Source organism: Brassica napus, chromosome A7 (assembly GCF_020379485.1).
Source record: "Brassica napus cultivar Da-Ae chromosome A7, Da-Ae, whole genome shotgun sequence".
In the NCBI taxonomy this organism is placed as follows: domain Eukaryota; kingdom Viridiplantae; phylum Streptophyta; class Magnoliopsida; order Brassicales; family Brassicaceae; genus Brassica; species Brassica napus.
Window position 1 is genome coordinate 10,466,807 of NC_063440.1, and position 17,106 is coordinate 10,483,912.

The following is a 17,106-nucleotide window of genomic DNA, read 5'->3' on the forward strand; positions in this document are numbered from 1 at the left end:
CTTGCGTTTTACTCTTCCTAACAACAAAAAATTCATACATTCCTCACCAACTTTCCTAGCTTCACTTAGAATTAATATGTTCTGTTTTGAATTTCCCCAGAACTTTTTCCACCAGTTTTGATTCTCTATTGGTCGAATCTCTGGCTCTACTGAGTCTTAACCTAGCTCTCTTCCTGATTATTTCAGCTACTTGGTTTTATGAAATTTGAGAGATAGATCAATGGGGAAACAAGGATCACCGAGAAGTCCTCGACCCGAACCGGCAGATAAACAAGAGAAAACCGGGAGAAGAAGTTTGGATTCTTCAACAGGAAATGATCTCTTTATTGGTAGAAGAATATTTGGAAGTGAAGTAATCAAGGCTCATCATGGATCTAAATATGATCAAAGCTATGGCAGTAGAAACAAGTTTAGTTACTCTTGGAAGAAGCAACAGTCATGGCTTCATAGGAACTTCAAGTCGATTCTTCTGATGATCTCTGTCACCAGTTTCATATTCTTTATGGATTCCATTATGGTTTCGATCTTTCATTCGGATAGAAGCACCGTGGTGCAGGACATTTCAAGGTTGAGCAATGTCACTCTACATAAGGTTTGTAACAAATATTTCTCAATTGTTAATTATTTGTTATTTCTTCTTATTGTTATATTTTTATGTATGTAAATAAGAATGGATCATCTCAAGATGCTTTACCGGTGCAAATGTATAGCCGTCTACTAAACTTAGCTTCAAATTCTCTTGCAAAGGTTAGTGAAAAAGTATAAGACTATGGTTTTTTGTGTGATTTTGAATCGTTAGTAATCATGATTTCCATTGTGCTACAAGAACGTTTTCAAACCTAATGCACCAAATTTCCGGGAGGTAAGATCTTCAAAGTCATCACAGTGGAAGCCTTGTGCTGATAATAACAAAACGGCTGTGGCATTAGAGAGGTCTAACGAAATGAACAATGGTTACATTATGGTTAGTGCAAATGGTGGCCTTAATCAGCAGCGCGTTGCTGTAAGTAAATATCAAACTAATTAGTGTTTGATTAATCAAGAAGCTAGGTATGTATAGTGATTATGTTAGTCTCATGCATGCAGATCTGTAACGCTGTTGCGGTTGCTGCTCTTCTCAATGCGTCTCTAGTTCTTCCTCGGTTTCTTCACAGCAATGTCTGGAAAGATCCTAGGTAATTTAACTTCCTCAAGACTTTCAGAATTTATAGCAAAAATCATGTTTGTTGATTCTGAGACAATGAGTACATTGCAGCCAATTTGGTGATATATACCATGAGGAACGTTTCATTGATTATCTGAAAGATGAGGTGCATATAGTGAAGGATCTTCCCCAACATCTAAAATCTACTGATAAAAAGAATCTGAGCTTGGTGTGCTCTTGTTGCATTCTCTCTTTCTCTCATTTTTTTTTAAATATTATATCTGGTTTAGTTTGTTGGAGTTGATAAGTTCATAATGTTTTGTGTATTTCTTCATAGGTTACTGATGCTGAGCTAGTAAAAGAGGCAAAACCAGTGGACTACACCGAACATGTTCTTCCTTTGTTAAAGAAATATGGAATGGTTCATCTTTTTGGATACGGGAACCGCCTCGGTTTTGATCCGTTGCCTTTTGATGTTCAGGTACAAGTATATACTAGAGGATGCATAATTAGAGTATTTAACTTGGTTCTTGGAAGTGATATGTGTTGACTTCTACAGAGATTACGATGTAAGTGCAACTTTCACGCGCTGAAATTCGCTCCCAAGATTCAAGAAGCAGGATCTCTGTTGGTGAAACGGATAAGAATATTTGAAACAAAGCGTAGCAGGCTTGATGAAGCATTACTTGGTGAATCCATGGCGAAAGATTCTGCTACAGGAGATCAAGAACCATTGAAGTATCTAGCTTTACATCTAAGGTTTGAAGAGGACATGGTTGCTTACTCTCTATGTGATTTTGGAGGAGGAGAAACGGAGCGTAAAGAGCTTCAAGCGTACCGAGAAGATCATTTCCCTCTTCTCCTCAAACGTTTGGAGAAATCAAAGTACAGAAACTTCCCACTTGGGTGTCCTTTAAAAGGAACCAAGTGTTCTTAACTTTTCTCTATGTGTCTTCTCAGGTCTATTTCTCCAGAAGAGTTGAGGAAAAGAGGAAAGTGTCCACTAACACCAGAGGAAGCAACTCTGGTACTTGCTGGTCTTGGATTCAAAAGAGGGACATATATATACTTAGCTGGTTCTCAAATCTATGGAGGTTCTTCTCGTATGCTTCCTTTAACTACTCTTTACCCGAATCTCGTGACTAAAGAAACTCTCCTTACACCACAAGAACTCGCACCATTCAAGAACTTCTCTTCTCAGGTAAAAAATGTTCAAGGCATATAAACCGAACTGTATACCTTGAAGTCTTTGTCTTTCGCGGTTCTTACTCAAGTTCTCATTACAATGTTTTGAACTCTGTTTTTGTAGTTAGCTGCTCTAGATTTCATAGCATGTGCAGCTTCAGATGTGTTTGCGATGACTGATTCTGGGAGTCAGTTATCTTCCTTAGTCTCTGGATTTAGAACATACTATGGCAATGGTCAGGCACCAACACTGAGGCCTAACAAGAAGAGGCTTGCAGCGATCTTATCAGACGGTGAAACAATAAAGTGGAAGAGTTTTGAAAATCGTGTGAGGAAGATGGTAGAGGAAGGTAACAAAGTTAGTGTTAGGCCTTATGGACGCAGTATCTATAGACAACCGAAATGCCCCGAGTGTATGTGTAAGTTTTGATACTTGCGCTAGTCCAACATAGAATGAAGACACTGTATATCATAACGATACTAAGTTTGTAACATGTGAATAACTAAGTATGCCAGAATACCCCACTAGTAATCCCACTTTAAACTTTTGAATCTGACTAAATACCTTATCCCATTTGGATTTCTTGTTTGGTCTACCATTACGAGCAGCGATTTCAGTTGGTATGGATGGCAATCCACTAGTAGCTAAAGCTGGAACACCTGAGATTTGTCAAAATCCTATAATCCATCAAATCTTACCCCTATAAACCCACAAACATCAAATTTGGTTTAAACACAATCTGTTTGATAAATTCTAACATAAATTACTAAATTCAATTAAAACGGCATATGTTTTGATCTAATCGAACGGATAAAAAATATATCAAGAAATCGGGCATAAGTCTAACCAGTTAGATTAAACCATCCTTACCCATAACTTATCTTTTTTCCTTTGAACAACACCTATCACTTATCTAACAACGAACTAAATACTAATCAAACTAAAATAAATAGTAGTTAAATCTTAATTAATCAATCCTCCTTACAAACATAACAATGTCACCCAGATTACAATATACGAAGTTTTTTTTACTTCTTTTCCTAATTAAGGTCCACTACGTCGTAAAGTAACTTTAAATTTTCTAATTTTAGATTCTTACACATATGTGTATATGAAAGGCCTCAGAAGAAATCCATTACCTTCTTCCTCAGTATTTGCTCTGCAAATTTCTCCAAAAGTATTATGCTCCAAAAAAATCATACGAAAACTACACAAATCTTATTTTTCCATTTGAAAATTCAAAAATCCTAAATCATGTCTCTCTTTCTTCTTCATATTTTTCTTTATAAAACCTATTCAATACTTCTTCACCTCCACACCATTTCTCATTTTTCTGACTTTTCTCTATTAAATGAAAATGAAACCATCCAAAAAAGCTTCAATTATTCAAATCATCAAAGCCATCAAGGACCCATAAACTGTGGGGCTACTCGACGAAGAATATAACGAAGGGTCAGGAGCATGCTGCACTGTGGGTGCTATGAAGGCACATAAACGAGCTGGTGATGTCAGATGTGAAGACAGAGAGGTGTAATTCAACTCACATTGGTGTCGACAAGAAACATCTGTCTTCCTTCTCCAAAATGAGGAGAACCTTTGGGGTCATAAGAAAGTCAGACAGGCGTACTGTTCTAAGAACCAAATGGACTGAGAATAATAAAACCATGGAGAAATATCATGGTAATCTGAAAATCCCTGCTTCCTTGAATGATTGGAGGAAAGAGAAGAAGACGAAGTGAAGAAGAAGAAGAAGAAGAAGTGAAGAATCTAGATGTAGAAGAACAAGTGAACGGTTTATTTGTGTTTTCTAAGCTAGTATATGTTGTTTTATACTAATGTGTTGTTTTAGTTTTAGTTTAATGATGTGTGTTTTTATCATGGTCGAGTTATTTGTTTGTAGAATGAATCAAGTCTGTTTTTACCTAACCAACTTCATTGAACTTCATATTGTATTTTTACTACCGCTTATCACTAAATAGAACAACTTAGATGGACACAAGTGTATAGGGTACCATGAGCTAAGATGCTTCTTACTGAGACGCCTCAATACAATTGAAGAAATAGTGCAACTCTGTATGAACATTAACAAGTGGAGTTACCAAAACCATCACATAAGTCTCAATACAATTGAAGAAATAGTGCAACTCTGTATGAACATTAACAAGTGGAGTTACCAAAACCATCACATAAGCAGAGCCGGCCCTGGCCCAAAGCGAGTGAAGCATGGGCTTCCGGCCGCTATTTTAATAAGGGTTAAACCGGCCACATTTTTCAAAATCTTGTCTGTGGTCTAGCGGCTTATGTTGCACCTACACTCATTAGGAGGCCGGGTTCGAATCCTGTTAGTTGCATAATTTTATTTTCGGCCACTTTTTGTTGTTTGGACTTGTGGCCTTAAAAAGGCTAGGACCGGCACTGCACATAAGTCACTTGGATCATATCCATTGGGATTTTTGAAAACATGTTTACTAAAGCAAGAACCAATCTGATTATTATCTTGATGGAACAGAAGGTCAGGATTCATGTATTCATTTCTATTCCACACTTCATTGTTCAAACTATTCTCAATCTTCTTCAAGCTCAGAAACTTATCTATCTTCCTCTACAATCACATCCACAAACTTGTCAAGTATCATCTCTATAAATGTATTTTGATAACTAGATCACAAACTAGTGCTCTTTCTTACCAAGAGATCAAAATTACCCACTAAAGAATTCTTGCTTACATTCATGCCTATAAACCCACAAACATCAAATTTGGTTACGTCTGATTCCCTTTGATATAAACAGAATCTGTTTGACAAAGTCTAACATAAATTACTAAATTTAATCAAACCGGCAAATATTTATGGAATATGTGAATGTGGGACACGAAATTGGAATTGGGGATGAGATTTGAGATGGTTTATGCTTGATTAATGATGAGTTGGACGAGAGGGAGATGAGAGATAGATATCGTGGTTGGTTATTGAAATAGAAGGAAATATCGATTGTGGGAACCGAAATTCGCACTGTTGATTTTAGTAACCGGAAGAAAGCAGAAAACTGCCTACTTTCCGTGATGATCTGGATTTTTTTTAAGTCAACTACAAGCGATCAAATTGTGAGAAAAACGAAAAGAACAATACAAAATTTAAGAGCAAAAAAAGAAGAATGATCTTATTTTAAATCTGCGTATGAGCGTTATAAAAGGTGAAAAAGTTTCGACTGTAAGAGCTGTCAGTGTGTTTTCTAGTTCTAAACACCTAAGACCTTAAGATCTAGTTGAGTCGCAACTCGATAACAGAAATGAAAGTTGCCTAAATTGCTCTAAGTACTAAAGTTGCTGTCAAATTTTCTATATCTCTTAATTGTGCTCCTCACCTTGGCCCTCTTTAAATATGTCTCCAAGGTCGTCCATCTTCCATTTCCACCCCTGACTCGAGTTTATCTCTTTGTGGAAGTTTTCCTTATCTTTTCGATTTCCATGTTAATCTTGGAAGTTTTGCATTTATCTTCGTTTTCATTTCTCTTTATCCAGATGGAATAAACCGTCATTATAATTAGGTCCATTCAGGTTTTAAATCATAAGTGGGGTTTCATCGTGTTTTAGGCCTCTTTCGGGCCATTTCACAACTTAAAACGTTTTTACGATTATCTTTGGAGAAAACGTCAATTTATATGATGTTAGTTTTTTTTGTATTGTCGATTCCACATAATGATGGAAATCAATCATTTTGTAAGAACACAGCGGTGTTAAGTTAACCGTTAGTTGTTTTTATCGTAAAATCTCAACGGAAACTCCGATTGAGATGAAACAAAAGAAATTTCGATCGAGATTCAAAAGAGAACATGATTAGAGCCTTGTGGGACGATTAGGAACTCTGTGCAGTGATCAGGAGTGAGTGAGTGAGTGAGTGAGTGAGTGAGTGAGTGAGTGAGTGAGATTTGTGGCGATGAGAACCTTTGTGAGGCGATGTGAGCTCGTGTGAGGCGATGTGAGCTCTTGTGTGACGATGTGAGCTCGTGTGAGGCAATGTGAGCTTGTGTGAGGCGATGTGAGCTCGTGTGAGGCGATGTGAGCCTTGTATGAGGCGATGTGAGCTCGTGTGAGGAAATATGAGCCTATGTGAGCTCGTGTGAGGCGATGTGAGCTCGTGTGAGGTGATATGAGCTCGTGTGAGGCGATGTGAGCTCGTGTTAGGAGATTTGAGCTCGTGTGAGGCAATGTGAGCCTTGTGTGGCAATGAGACGAGCTTTGTGAGGCGATGTGACCTCTGTGGGGCGATGAGACGAGCTCTATGTTTCGATGTGAGCTCTGTGGGGAGATGTGACGAGGTGTGTGCGGTGATAAGAAGATGTGTGGCAATGTGAGGGAGTGTGTGTGGCGATGTAAGTGAGTGAGAAAAGTTTTTTTTCTTTTCTTCCCTTCTCATTACCTCCGTTGATCGCTTTGTAGATTTTCGGAACTACTTGGTTTGTTTTAAGTAAGCTTTTTCGCAAAGATTTAAAGTTATTTTACAGAAAGTTATCTTTTAGATTTTCCTAAGAAGTTCTTCCATGGAAACTTTCTGATCTTTTGTTTTACGAGAGGTTTTTTTTTTAATTCATTGAAAGACGTAAAACCTTCCGCAAAAACGCTTTTCCGATCTTTCATGTTTTGGATAGAAATTCGATAGTTTCTTGTCCAAGACGAAGTTTTCATTCTTATACCCTTATTCAAATAGGCTCAGCTTATGTGGTGTGGTTCATTCGACATTTCCGGCTTGTATTTGTTTAAGGAATATTTTTTTAGAAGATTTTAGCCGTTGATTTCGCCGTGACCGATTTTGATCCCAACATCGATGAGAAGGAAATTGGAGAACTAGGGTTATTAGAACACGGGTCGAGTCTTGGGTAGGGTCGGGTTAATGGTAAGTTTGTGGGTTAATGGTAAGTAAATATGTTGAACTTTTTTAAGTTTCTTGATCTTTTCCTCTTAATTTCGATTTAATTTTAATTCATTTTGAAAATAAAAATATAAGAGGTTTTTTTAGAATTGTTTTGGCCATGGGGTCTATACTAGCATTTGTTCCCTTAGTCACCTCATCACTATAAACAGAGAGTAAAATAATTCCTTCAAAGCGTAAAGCAAATCCTTCAGAGTGCTTCTTCTTCAAAGCCATGAAAAACTGATCAAGGTTAATTCCGGACTAGGGTTACCGAAAGGGCAATTGTCAATAATAGCACCTTTTGAAGTTTATGTCTCAAAAAGAGCACTAGAAGGAGAAAGTCACAAAAATGACATTCATTAAAGGGTAAAATGTCCATAATATCCTTGGTTTAAATTAAATAAACAAACAAAAATAAATAAAAATAAAAAATAAAAAATAAATAAAAAATAAATAAAAAATAAAAATTTATAGTTTCAGATTATATGTTTTCAGATTCGAAATTTTTATAATTTTTTTTAAAAAAAAGTTTTTGAATTTTTTTTTTATTTTTTTTCAAATTTTTTTTTTATAGTTTAAAAATAATTTTTGAAACTGTTTTATAAATTTTTATTTTTTATTTTAGTATTTATTTTTTATAAAATTTTAAACCCTAATTCCAAAACCCTACCCCCTTAACTCTAAACCCTAAGGTTTGGATTAATTAACCCAAGGGGTATAAGTGTATATTTACCTCTTTAATGAAACCTATTTTTGTGACTTTGAGCCTTGAGTGCTACTTTGGGAACAAAAACTTGGTTTGGTGCTATCCTAGTCTTTTTCTCTTACCGAAATTCGAGTTCCGATTGCAAAAAAAAAAAAACAGATCAAAGTAAAAAAAGATCAAAGTAGGGTTCTTCCAAAATTGTTAGCAATTGAATTGGGACTCGAATTATAGATCCACTAACCCATTGGGTTTTTATGGGGCATGTCTATGCAAACTACGTAATGTTGTGACATGAACTCATTTACAAAGTGTAAGAAGCCTTTACTAACTGGATTTGAATTTAATTATTTGTTAGACCTAACGCCCATATAATAAAATTGTTATGAAACGCAGTGAATTCATTTGAGCGAGGAAATTCCACTAAATCTAGAAAGAAATCTCACATGCCTTTACTTTGTAATCATAAAACAGTTGGCATTTTAGAAAACATCTTGTTTGTTAAACTATTTCATTAATTTTTATTGATGCAAAATAAAGCATGCATATGCAATGTTAAGCCGGAGAATCTGCTTTAGATGCTAAAGGGAACCTGAAAATCTAACCTCTCACTGTGTATATGAGTGTGTGTATATGTAAGTGTTATTATGATTAACGTGAGTGGTTGGAAGATGAGCGGAGGAAAGAGGTTTGCTGGTTATTACAGGGACAGTTTTTCATCAGTTGCTCATATAACCTGTATATACTTGCATGTGTCTATACTCCATGAGATTTCATAAATGTACATGTACAGTTTCGTAGTAATAATCTTTGTGACATTTTTCAGCAGATGCAAAACACTTGAGTGAAAGAAAATTAAAAGACAGGTTTTGTTAATCAAAAGAAAACTCAGAAAGAATGAAGGATTAAGGTGCAAACATCTCCAATGTCTTTCTGTGTAACACATTGCTTTTCTTTCCATCTCTTCTTTCTTCCTCCCTAAAACACCGATCAGTGCTTTGCACCCTTCTGTGACGTATAATTGGCAGAATAACCTGTAACGTTACATTAGACGACCAGAACGTACTATTTGTTTCAACGTTTTGAGCAAACTTCTGTCGACCTAAGCTGTTATATGTATCTAAGTAGAACTAACCATCTGACAAAGAACATAAGGTTTAGTCTTTCTTGAAGTTGAAATCCGAGAAGCATACGTAGTTGCCTCCAGGAACAGGCGAGTGAATCTTTTGTCTTTCTTGAACTACATTAGACTTGTGTTAGGCCTGCAACACAGACTCAGCCCCATTTTCCACTTTTCTATTTCTGATTTTGTTTCTAAAGTCTTACTCAATTGTGAGTGATAAGAAGAAAATAAGCAAAAGACTAGTGAGAAATCAGAGTTTATCTGCTTAGGCAAAAGACAAGTGATTCTTATTTTATTAGGTAAAAGTCACAAATATTGAAGCTGCACAAATGTGAATCACTCTTAAGAGATTTTATAAAACAATCACACACTTTTTTTCACCGGTAAACTCATGTACACCGGTCACATCTCAAGAAGCTTCAGGCTCTCATTGAAGAGATGTATGAGCAACCAGTTCCTGCAAAAGATGAAGCAAACACTGAAAAGATATAGCTAATTAATGCTTATTCTCAATGTGAAAACATAAAGATGCTTACTTCGGAATATCTGATATGATCTCTATGCATGTAAGAAGTCTTAACAATAGTTTCCCACTTGGTAACACTAATGGAGTTTTCATTAAAACTCTCCTTCTTGGGATGGAATGTATATCTACGTGAAGAGGTCTGAGAGTTTACTACTGAAGGCAGATTATGCAAAAGCCAAGATTCAGAAGGCTTCTTAGGCAATGGTGGTGCAAGAAGAGACCGACCAGGACTACTGTTGATCTTTCCTAACTCTTCAAGCTCAAGATTGGTGTCTGGCTTCTTCTCTACTTCCTCAGGGAAGATCATAATATTAGTCTTGGGAGAATCCTCGGTGTCGACATATACAGTCTTCTCCAAGAGAGAGCTAGCTGAAGCGTTGCTTATGTTACTAATATGCTTGTTCAGCCTGTTGGCTCTCAGGCTCTCGGTTTCCTTACGAGTGTCGCGGTGAAACGGAGAACCGTTGCGAAATGGTGACATACATTTAGTGTGTCTGTAAGGAGATGAAGACATACTTGCAGAAGAAGTCAGGTTTGGATGAACCGGTGATAGAACTTTACCACCCAACTTGTGCTTCGAAACAGAATCAAGAGCCAGCTGGAAAAAAATGTACAAGAGATGATTATTTATTTATCAGCGAGTGACTAAGACAAAAGTGGAAGGGAAGGAGGCTAAAGCTGGAACCTGTTTGATAGATTGGAATCTTGATTTGAGTTGAGAAACCTTGCTTGACTTCACTTGATCATGGCTTGGAGAGTTTTGTTTGGATTTAAAACCTGTGTTAAGCATGGCTACAGATTCTTTAAAGCACAACTGTGGAAACATACCACAACCTCTCCTTGAAAGATAAGCGTACTCAGAAACTTCATCATCCTCCTCCTCCACGCTTTCTTCATTATCTATGTCTTGGTGGTGGTCATAGTAAGGTGAGAGTGTAGACTTATCATACCTATTAGGAGTTTTCCGCTTCTCCTCTGGTACTGAATCTCTTATTTGTATCGTTGGTTCAGACATAAAGCTGGATGGTTTACGGTTGGACCCATAGTGAGGCTGCTCCACAGTCATGGCTTTAGCAGCTGGTAAGAAACGGTTCAACATGAAGTCCCGAGATTGAGGATCCTCAGAAAGGTTCTTCGTTTCAACAACACTATATCCACTCACACCAGTTATGCTGTGGTTTGGAGAAAAGTAAGAGTGTGTATCATGCGCATCAGAAAACACATCCTCTGAGTCTTCTTCAACCTGTTTAGCCCTGAAACTCAGGTTTCCTGGTGGAAGACATGGCGTGACGACTTGATCACAGACTTTCTGAGGGCTGGAATCATGTCCTTTTAGTCTCCCAGGAGATTGCTTCCATGTGAAAGGAACCGAGGCAACTTCAGTAACCTGATCCAAACCCATCTCACTTGTCGTAGAGTCAAGAGTGAAGTTATTATTACTCTTGTTTCTGCGGACAGAGACAGCTGTGTTGTGCATCCGCCTAGTGGAAAGAAGAGGTGCCTTGAAGTTGAGCCTCCTCTCCGCCATAGCAAGTGAACGTTACTTACCGGAGAAAGAAAAAGCACAAATTTGGAACAAGAAAGAGCAGAAACGAAGAGTAACTTCTTTGAGACTCTGTGTGAAAGAGAATCTTTTGAATCGTTCAAAGAGGCCTTGAGATACTTTTAAAAAAGGTACTGAAAGACTTGAGTAAACGTAAGAGAGAGACAAGCTAAAGTTCTTTTTGGAAGGTTGCCGTGATTATGAAGAAGGCGACGAAGATGGGACTCGTGGAAGGAGAAGTCACGAGGTCATTGGCGCATTCGATGTGGGACATTTACTACTACTACTCTTTACTCTTCATTCTTTTTTTTTTGAATATTCTGAGTTGGTTACCATATGAGACACATTGTGTCTTTGGATTGCATAGAGGGACACATCTTGCTTTGTAGACACAATATCTTTGTCGAAGAAGAATAATGGACATTGTTGCCCCTGATTAAGGGAGACCGAACTTTCTGTCTGGTTATGGAACCGGTTTGCAAGCTGTAAGACCGGGTTGCTAGCTGTCTGTCTTATCCATTACCAAAAGCGGGGAAGAAATTCTCACCGTAGGATAAAAAAAAAAGCAAGTTTGATCCTACGGTTAGATTTGAAAGTAGGTTTTGCCAAGGACGTGGATAAAATGCGTGTTTGTCGTTGGGGAGCAAGAAAGAGCGACGTTCTTCTGGGGATTTGCAATAGAGAGAACGTAGGTTAATATTTTTTTTTTGTCTATGATTGTTGATGAATGTTTTGTAAAATCGGATCTTGTATTCAATCGAATGTGTTCTTGCGCATGGTGCAGGTGCTATGGAAGACCAGTGCATGGTGATGTGTGGCGACTGGGTTTGTGGGGATGGATGTAAGTGGGAATTTGTGGTCGACAAAAGGCAGATGGCACGGCTTGTACCGATTTCCGAGTCTATTGCACTGAAAGAACTTCAAGAGAGTGTTTTGCGGGAGTTCGGTAAGGAGGAGAAGCTTTGGGAACCTGTTCTTAGTTACTGGACGCCAACAAGCTTCGAGTTAGCGACGGGGATTCGAACGCCTCCTGTGCAGCTTACAAGTGATGGAGCTATCAAGTACTTTGTTCAGCACGTGAAGGTGAAGGGGGCTATGAATCTGTTTGTTAGGTTCGAGAGGAACGTGACGTTTTCTGAGAAGGACAATGTTGACGACTCGGGGATGGGTTTTGTAACTCCGGTTGCATTTGGACCAAAGAGTTCTTCAAAGTTAGGCTCTGGAACTTCGAACGGAGGATATGTATCGACGGGTGCTTCTAAATCTAACATTGTTGACTTGCAAGATGTAGAGTTTCTGAGTGAAGTGGAGAGAGTTGAGGAGGTAATTAAAGGCGGTAGCGAGGGTGGAAAAGGAGAAGCTTTAAGCCAGAGTAGTGTTGGGGAGGAAGAAACTGTGGTGGAAGAAGTGGACGAGCTTGACGTGAGATCTCGAGGTTATGACGAAGATTTCTGGAGCCCACTACTGAAAACTGACTACAAAGGTTCGAATGCTGTTAATGTCATCTACAATGAGGAGGAGATTGTTGCTGGTTTGACAAAGAGTAGTGGTCCACGGCGTTACACTTGCACCACCAATGACGCGTTTGACCATGTTGTTGAAGTCGGCGGTAGTAGCAGTGGTGTAAATTTGCCAAAAGATGAGGACTTTGGCAAACAGAACCCATGGCTGCATGGCGTGGATGAGGGTGTTGGTGTGGACAGGCAGAGGAGGTCGTCCACAAGGAAGCTAGATCAAGTTGATGATGAAGAGTTTGATATCCCTCCTCTGTTTGATGATACTAGCTATGCCGCAGCAGAGATTCCGGACATGGATTTAGATGAGAGAGATGGAAGGATACATGTTGGGAAGGTTTTTGGTAACAAAGAAGATTGTCAGATATCGTTGGCGATATATGCAATCAAAAACCAATTCCATTTCAAACAAACGAGAACAAAGGTTGATTCTTTTGTTGTGGAATGTCCAGATGAACACTGTGACTGGAGAGTTACAGCTCATGAGATCAGGGGGTGTGGTTATTATGAGATAAGGAAAGCTCAACTTGATCATAGTTGTCCCATCGAGTCAAGGCAGGGGTATAAGAGCAAAGCTACTTCGCGGGTTATTGCGGCAGTTTACAAAGCTAAGTTTGGGGAACCTGGTAAAGGACCAGTGCCTGCGGAATTACAGAGGCTAGTGCTCGAGGATCTTCGAGTGACTGCATCGTACATGAAGTGCTATAGGGCGAAAGAGAAAGCTATCATGGACATTCGTGGATCAGAAGAAGACTCCTACTTGAAGCTGCCAGAGTATTTGCACATGTTAAAACTTGCAAATCCTGGCACGGTTGCTGATCTGGAGACTGAGGTGGATGAGGATGGAGATGAGCGATTTCTTTATATGTTCCTTGCGTTTGGGGCGTCCATAGATGGGTTTAAAAAGCTGCGTCGTGTCCTGGTGATAGATGGTACACACTTAGGAGGGAAGTACAAGGGGGTGCTGTTGACTGCAAGTGGACAAGATGCAAACTTTCAGATCTTTCCTCTTGCTTATGCTATTGTGGACAGTGAAGATACAGAAGCGTGGACATGGTTTCTACAAAAGGTTGAGCGTATATTGGCTGATTCCCCAAGTCTTGCCATTATATCTGATCGTGCAACATCAATTTCTAATGCTGTGAAACGTGTCTATCCATCTGCTCAACATGGGGCGTGCATTGTCCACTTAGCAAGGAACGTTAACTCCCGCTACTCGAGCAAGAACTTGGCGAAGATGGTGACTGCTGCTGCAACTGCCTACAGACAACGGGACTACAGGGAGCTGTACGCTAAGGTCAGAGCAACTAACAGTGCATGCGGAGTTTATTTGGGGAATATCGGTGTGGCTCATTGGTCGCGGTCGAACTTTGCGGGTGAGCGCTATAATATCATGACTAGCAATATAGCTGAGCAGCTTAACAACGCTTTGAGGGAAGGGAGGACGTCACCAATAATGGAGTTGGTGATATTCATTCAAAGGATGATGACAAGGTGGTTCTGTGCTAGGAGAAAGAAAGCAGAGAAGCATAGGGGGGTTGTTAGCGTGGAAGTTGATAAAGAGATGACCTCTAATATGGCAACAATGAAGGGTAGTAAAGTGAACTCTGTCTCGAATTGGACTTGTGAAATTGTGGGAAAATTTGGAGGAAAGGAGCGTGTGATGCTTGCTGAGAAGCAATGTAGCTGCAAGTATTTTGATAAAATAAAAATACCTTGTGGCCATGCTATGATAGCTGCTGACAGTTTGGGAGTGACTTATGAAACATTGGTGGGTCACTGGTACAAGACTTCGACTTGGAGGGAGACATATGGTGGGATAATTAATCCAGAGGGAGATCCTAGGGATGTTGATGTTCCGGAACACGTTAAGAATATGGTGTTAATGCCGCCCTTGACGACGAGGCCAGCTGGGCGTCGTAGGAAGAACAGGATTCCTTCAACTGGTGAATTTCCGGTAAGTACATGCATAGTTCTTTAGATCATTGAATGTGTGGGATTGTAGGATCTTGTAGTACTTGAATGTTTTTGATTTGTGTTTCAGGTTGCGAAGAAGACAAAGCTGGTTCCAAATAAGTGTGGGAGGTGTCGTTGTGAAGGGCACAATAGGACCCGTTGCACAAACCCAATATAGAGATTGAGGCAGTGGGAGGGAGTTTTTGTTCGAAGTCATTACTTGGCTAGCACATTATCGTATGAATAAGTTTTTGAATAAGAAACGAACTTGATCATGTAATGTTATGAGTGGTTTTGTGACATTTGAGTTGGAGAAGTATTATGGTTTGAGTTGTTTAGTGGTAAAGACTATTACTTTGCTATTGTATTTGAGAGGATAATTGTGTTTGCATTGATTAAGGTTTATTTGGTATTCCTGGTGGGGTTATGTAGCTCTTTTGCAAGCTGATTTACTATAAGAGTAATTGTGACTCCGTACATGCAATTGTTTGTCTTAAGTATTAGATGTGGATAATGGATAGTACTTGTGTTCGATATATATAGTGTACATGCACGGAGGTGTGAACGTAATTGCAAGCTGATTAGCTTAAGGTGTGATAAAGTAGTAGATGTGGACAATAGGGCTAGGACTTGTGTTCGATGTATAACGTGTACATGAATGGAGGTGTGGACGTAAGGTGTGATTAAGTAGTAGATGTGGACAATGGCTAGGACTTGTGTTCGATGTATAACGTGTACATGAATGGAGGTGTGGACGTGAAATCGATTGGTAATTGTACAAAGATGTAGGCTAAGGCAAAATGGAAAGGAGAGCAGTTGTAGGAAAGTCATAAACATAATATGTTACATAACGATTGTCTAGAAGCAAAACACCAAGAAACAGAAAAAGTTGCATAGACCAAGACACATAAGTTGCATAAACCATAAGTTTTAGTTTCAGACAACACTAATAGAGACATGACGAAATGGAATTTTGATCAAGGAAAAGTAGGAACGTGGTAAGCAGGTAGGACGATGGTTTTGTAGACATCCATGGCATACTGTTTGCGTAGATCATCAACGGTCCCGTCAGTAATTCCTGACATGTGGGGGAGAGGATCACCGTGAGAGTGTAGCTCCATAAACTTGATGCTGACTGGACCACAATCACCCGACCGCTCATTTATGTAGCTTCCGGTGATCCTTTCCCAATGAAAAGGCTTCAGTCCACGGAACTGAGTCTGCTGTGGTTTAGCAACCTTCTTGACGAGGTAGGGCAGTGAAGTGAGGATGGGGTCCATGAGCTTCTGCACTTTGTTATCTCCATACAACGTTGGGAGTGGGTCTAGGATCTCAACATATCCCATGTCGAGGTTTATAGCTAGTCCCACCCAGTGACGATCCTCCCAGATCATAGGAGTGTATATCGTAAACACATCTTCCATCCATTTCTTCCCTGGCTGAAGCACCAACTCAGTCAGACGGGTGTCCCATTTGAATCGGTCTTTCCTTGCCAATTTCTTGAACCCCTTGAAGACCTCCTGAATCCCGGATGCTAGATACGGTGTTGTGAAAGCAAGCTTCTCTCGATCAAGGAGCTCTCTGTGCCTTCCAGCAAGCATGTACATCAAAATTTCCATATGCTGGACCATAACGTCACATGTTATTCAACAGAATATGAGAAAGAGCCAGAGTAATCATAAAGAGAAACAGAAAAAGCAAAGGAGCTTAGAAGGGGACTCGAACTTACAAATGTGGTGACCCATTTCTGCGGCTGAGCTATTTCCAATATGAATCTGTTGGAGAAGTCAAATTGGGACGGAGTAATGTGGAATCTGTGATAGTGTTAGAACATGAATTAAGAGTTGTTGAAAGAATGAAAATGTTAAAAAATCAAAAATGTTGCATGCGATGAAGGTTTGGATCAAGGTACGTACGCTTGCGTATTTGCTGTGAGAGTCGCGTGGAAGAGGTCCCACTGGTGCTGCGGAAGCGGAGCGATGAGGGCTAGTGCTGGAATTGAAGGGCATTTGAAGAGTTCTTCTGCAAGGTTGCATTCTTCATCTGATGGCTGATGTCTTGGGGTTGGCTTTACAGGGCTGGAGTCGCTAAGTTCAACAACTTCTTCGTCAGATAGGTTTTCCTGCACTCAAGAAATGAAGGCAGTTACGGGAGTGGTGGGAAGAAAAGTAAGGAAAAAAAACAGTACCTGACTCTTTTCCACGTTTAAGGTTGGGAGGGAGGTTCGTTTTGATGTAGCGGTAGCAACGAATGCATTGACAGATGAGGCATGTTCAGCAAATCCGCTACTCTTAGTTGGAGACGTATCGGGTGTGATGGGGTTTAGTGGGGGTTTAGGAGTAGCTCGGTGGGTTGATGTGTCGTATCTAGGATTATTCAGTGATGGGGGGGCAGGACTGTTGGGCTCGAAGATTTCAAAACCTTGGAATCGAAGTTGGTGGTAATGATGGTCACTAGTATCGTAGATGGGTGTAGTGGGTTCGGCTTGGTTATGGACGGGG

At 39.5% G+C, this 17,106-nt stretch overlaps 3 protein-coding genes across 3 annotated transcripts; 2 read left to right on the top strand and 1 right to left on the bottom strand.

The window, feature by feature from the left end:
• On the top strand, positions 1-2,891 carry LOC106356307 (O-fucosyltransferase 8). Its single transcript, XM_013796083.3, has 9 exons — positions 1-592; positions 670-747; positions 827-1,003; positions 1,087-1,175; positions 1,256-1,373; positions 1,482-1,625; positions 1,704-2,029; positions 2,105-2,345; positions 2,454-2,891. Exons 1-9 carry the CDS (start codon positions 221-223, stop codon positions 2,757-2,759), a joined length of 1,851 nt encoding a protein of 616 aa, XP_013651537.2. The 5' UTR covers positions 1-220; the 3' UTR covers positions 2,760-2,891.
• A 6,437-nt stretch (positions 2,892-9,328) lies between these two features.
• On the bottom strand, positions 9,329-11,352 carry LOC106356306. The gene is made up of 3 exons (XM_013796082.3): positions 10,278-11,352; positions 9,603-10,190; positions 9,329-9,523 (listed from the first exon to the last, which is right to left on the bottom strand). The coding sequence occupies exons 1-3, from the start codon at positions 11,118-11,120 to the stop codon at positions 9,494-9,496; spliced, it is 1,461 nt and encodes a 486-aa protein (XP_013651536.1). The 5' UTR covers positions 11,121-11,352; the 3' UTR covers positions 9,329-9,493.
• A 111-nt stretch (positions 11,353-11,463) lies between these two features.
• Positions 11,464-15,196, top strand: LOC106350640. Its single transcript, XM_022687684.2, has 3 exons — positions 11,464-11,823; positions 11,920-14,606; positions 14,694-15,196. The coding sequence occupies exons 2-3, from the start codon at positions 11,925-11,927 to the stop codon at positions 14,781-14,783; spliced, it is 2,772 nt and encodes a 923-aa protein (XP_022543405.2). The 5' UTR covers positions 11,464-11,823; positions 11,920-11,924; the 3' UTR covers positions 14,784-15,196.
• Positions 15,197-17,106: the final 1,910 nt, after the last annotated feature.

Coding starts and splice junctions, on each gene's coding strand:
- LOC106356306 (XM_013796082.3), bottom strand. CDS start 11,120: ATGGCGGAGAGGAGGCTCAACTTCAAGGCACCTCTTCTTTCCACTAGG. Junction 10,191..10,277: donor GATTCCAATCTATCAAACAG/GTTCCAGCTTTA, acceptor ATTTTTTTCCAG/CTGGCTCTTGATTCTGTTTC. Junction 9,524..9,602: donor ATCATATCAGATATTCCGAA/GTAAGCATCTTT, acceptor CATCTTTTGCAG/GAACTGGTTGCTCATACATC.
- LOC106350640 (XM_022687684.2), top strand. CDS start 11,925: ATGGAAGACCAGTGCATGGTGATGTGTGGCGACTGGGTTTGTGGGGAT. Junction 14,607..14,693: donor CTTCAACTGGTGAATTTCCG/GTAAGTACATGC, acceptor TTTGTGTTTCAG/GTTGCGAAGAAGACAAAGCT.
- LOC106356307 (XM_013796083.3), top strand. CDS start 221: ATGGGGAAACAAGGATCACCGAGAAGTCCTCGACCCGAACCGGCAGAT. Junction 748..826: donor CTTCAAATTCTCTTGCAAAG/GTTAGTGAAAAA, acceptor TTGTGCTACAAG/AACGTTTTCAAACCTAATGC. Junction 1,626..1,703: donor CGTTGCCTTTTGATGTTCAG/GTACAAGTATAT, acceptor TGACTTCTACAG/AGATTACGATGTAAGTGCAA.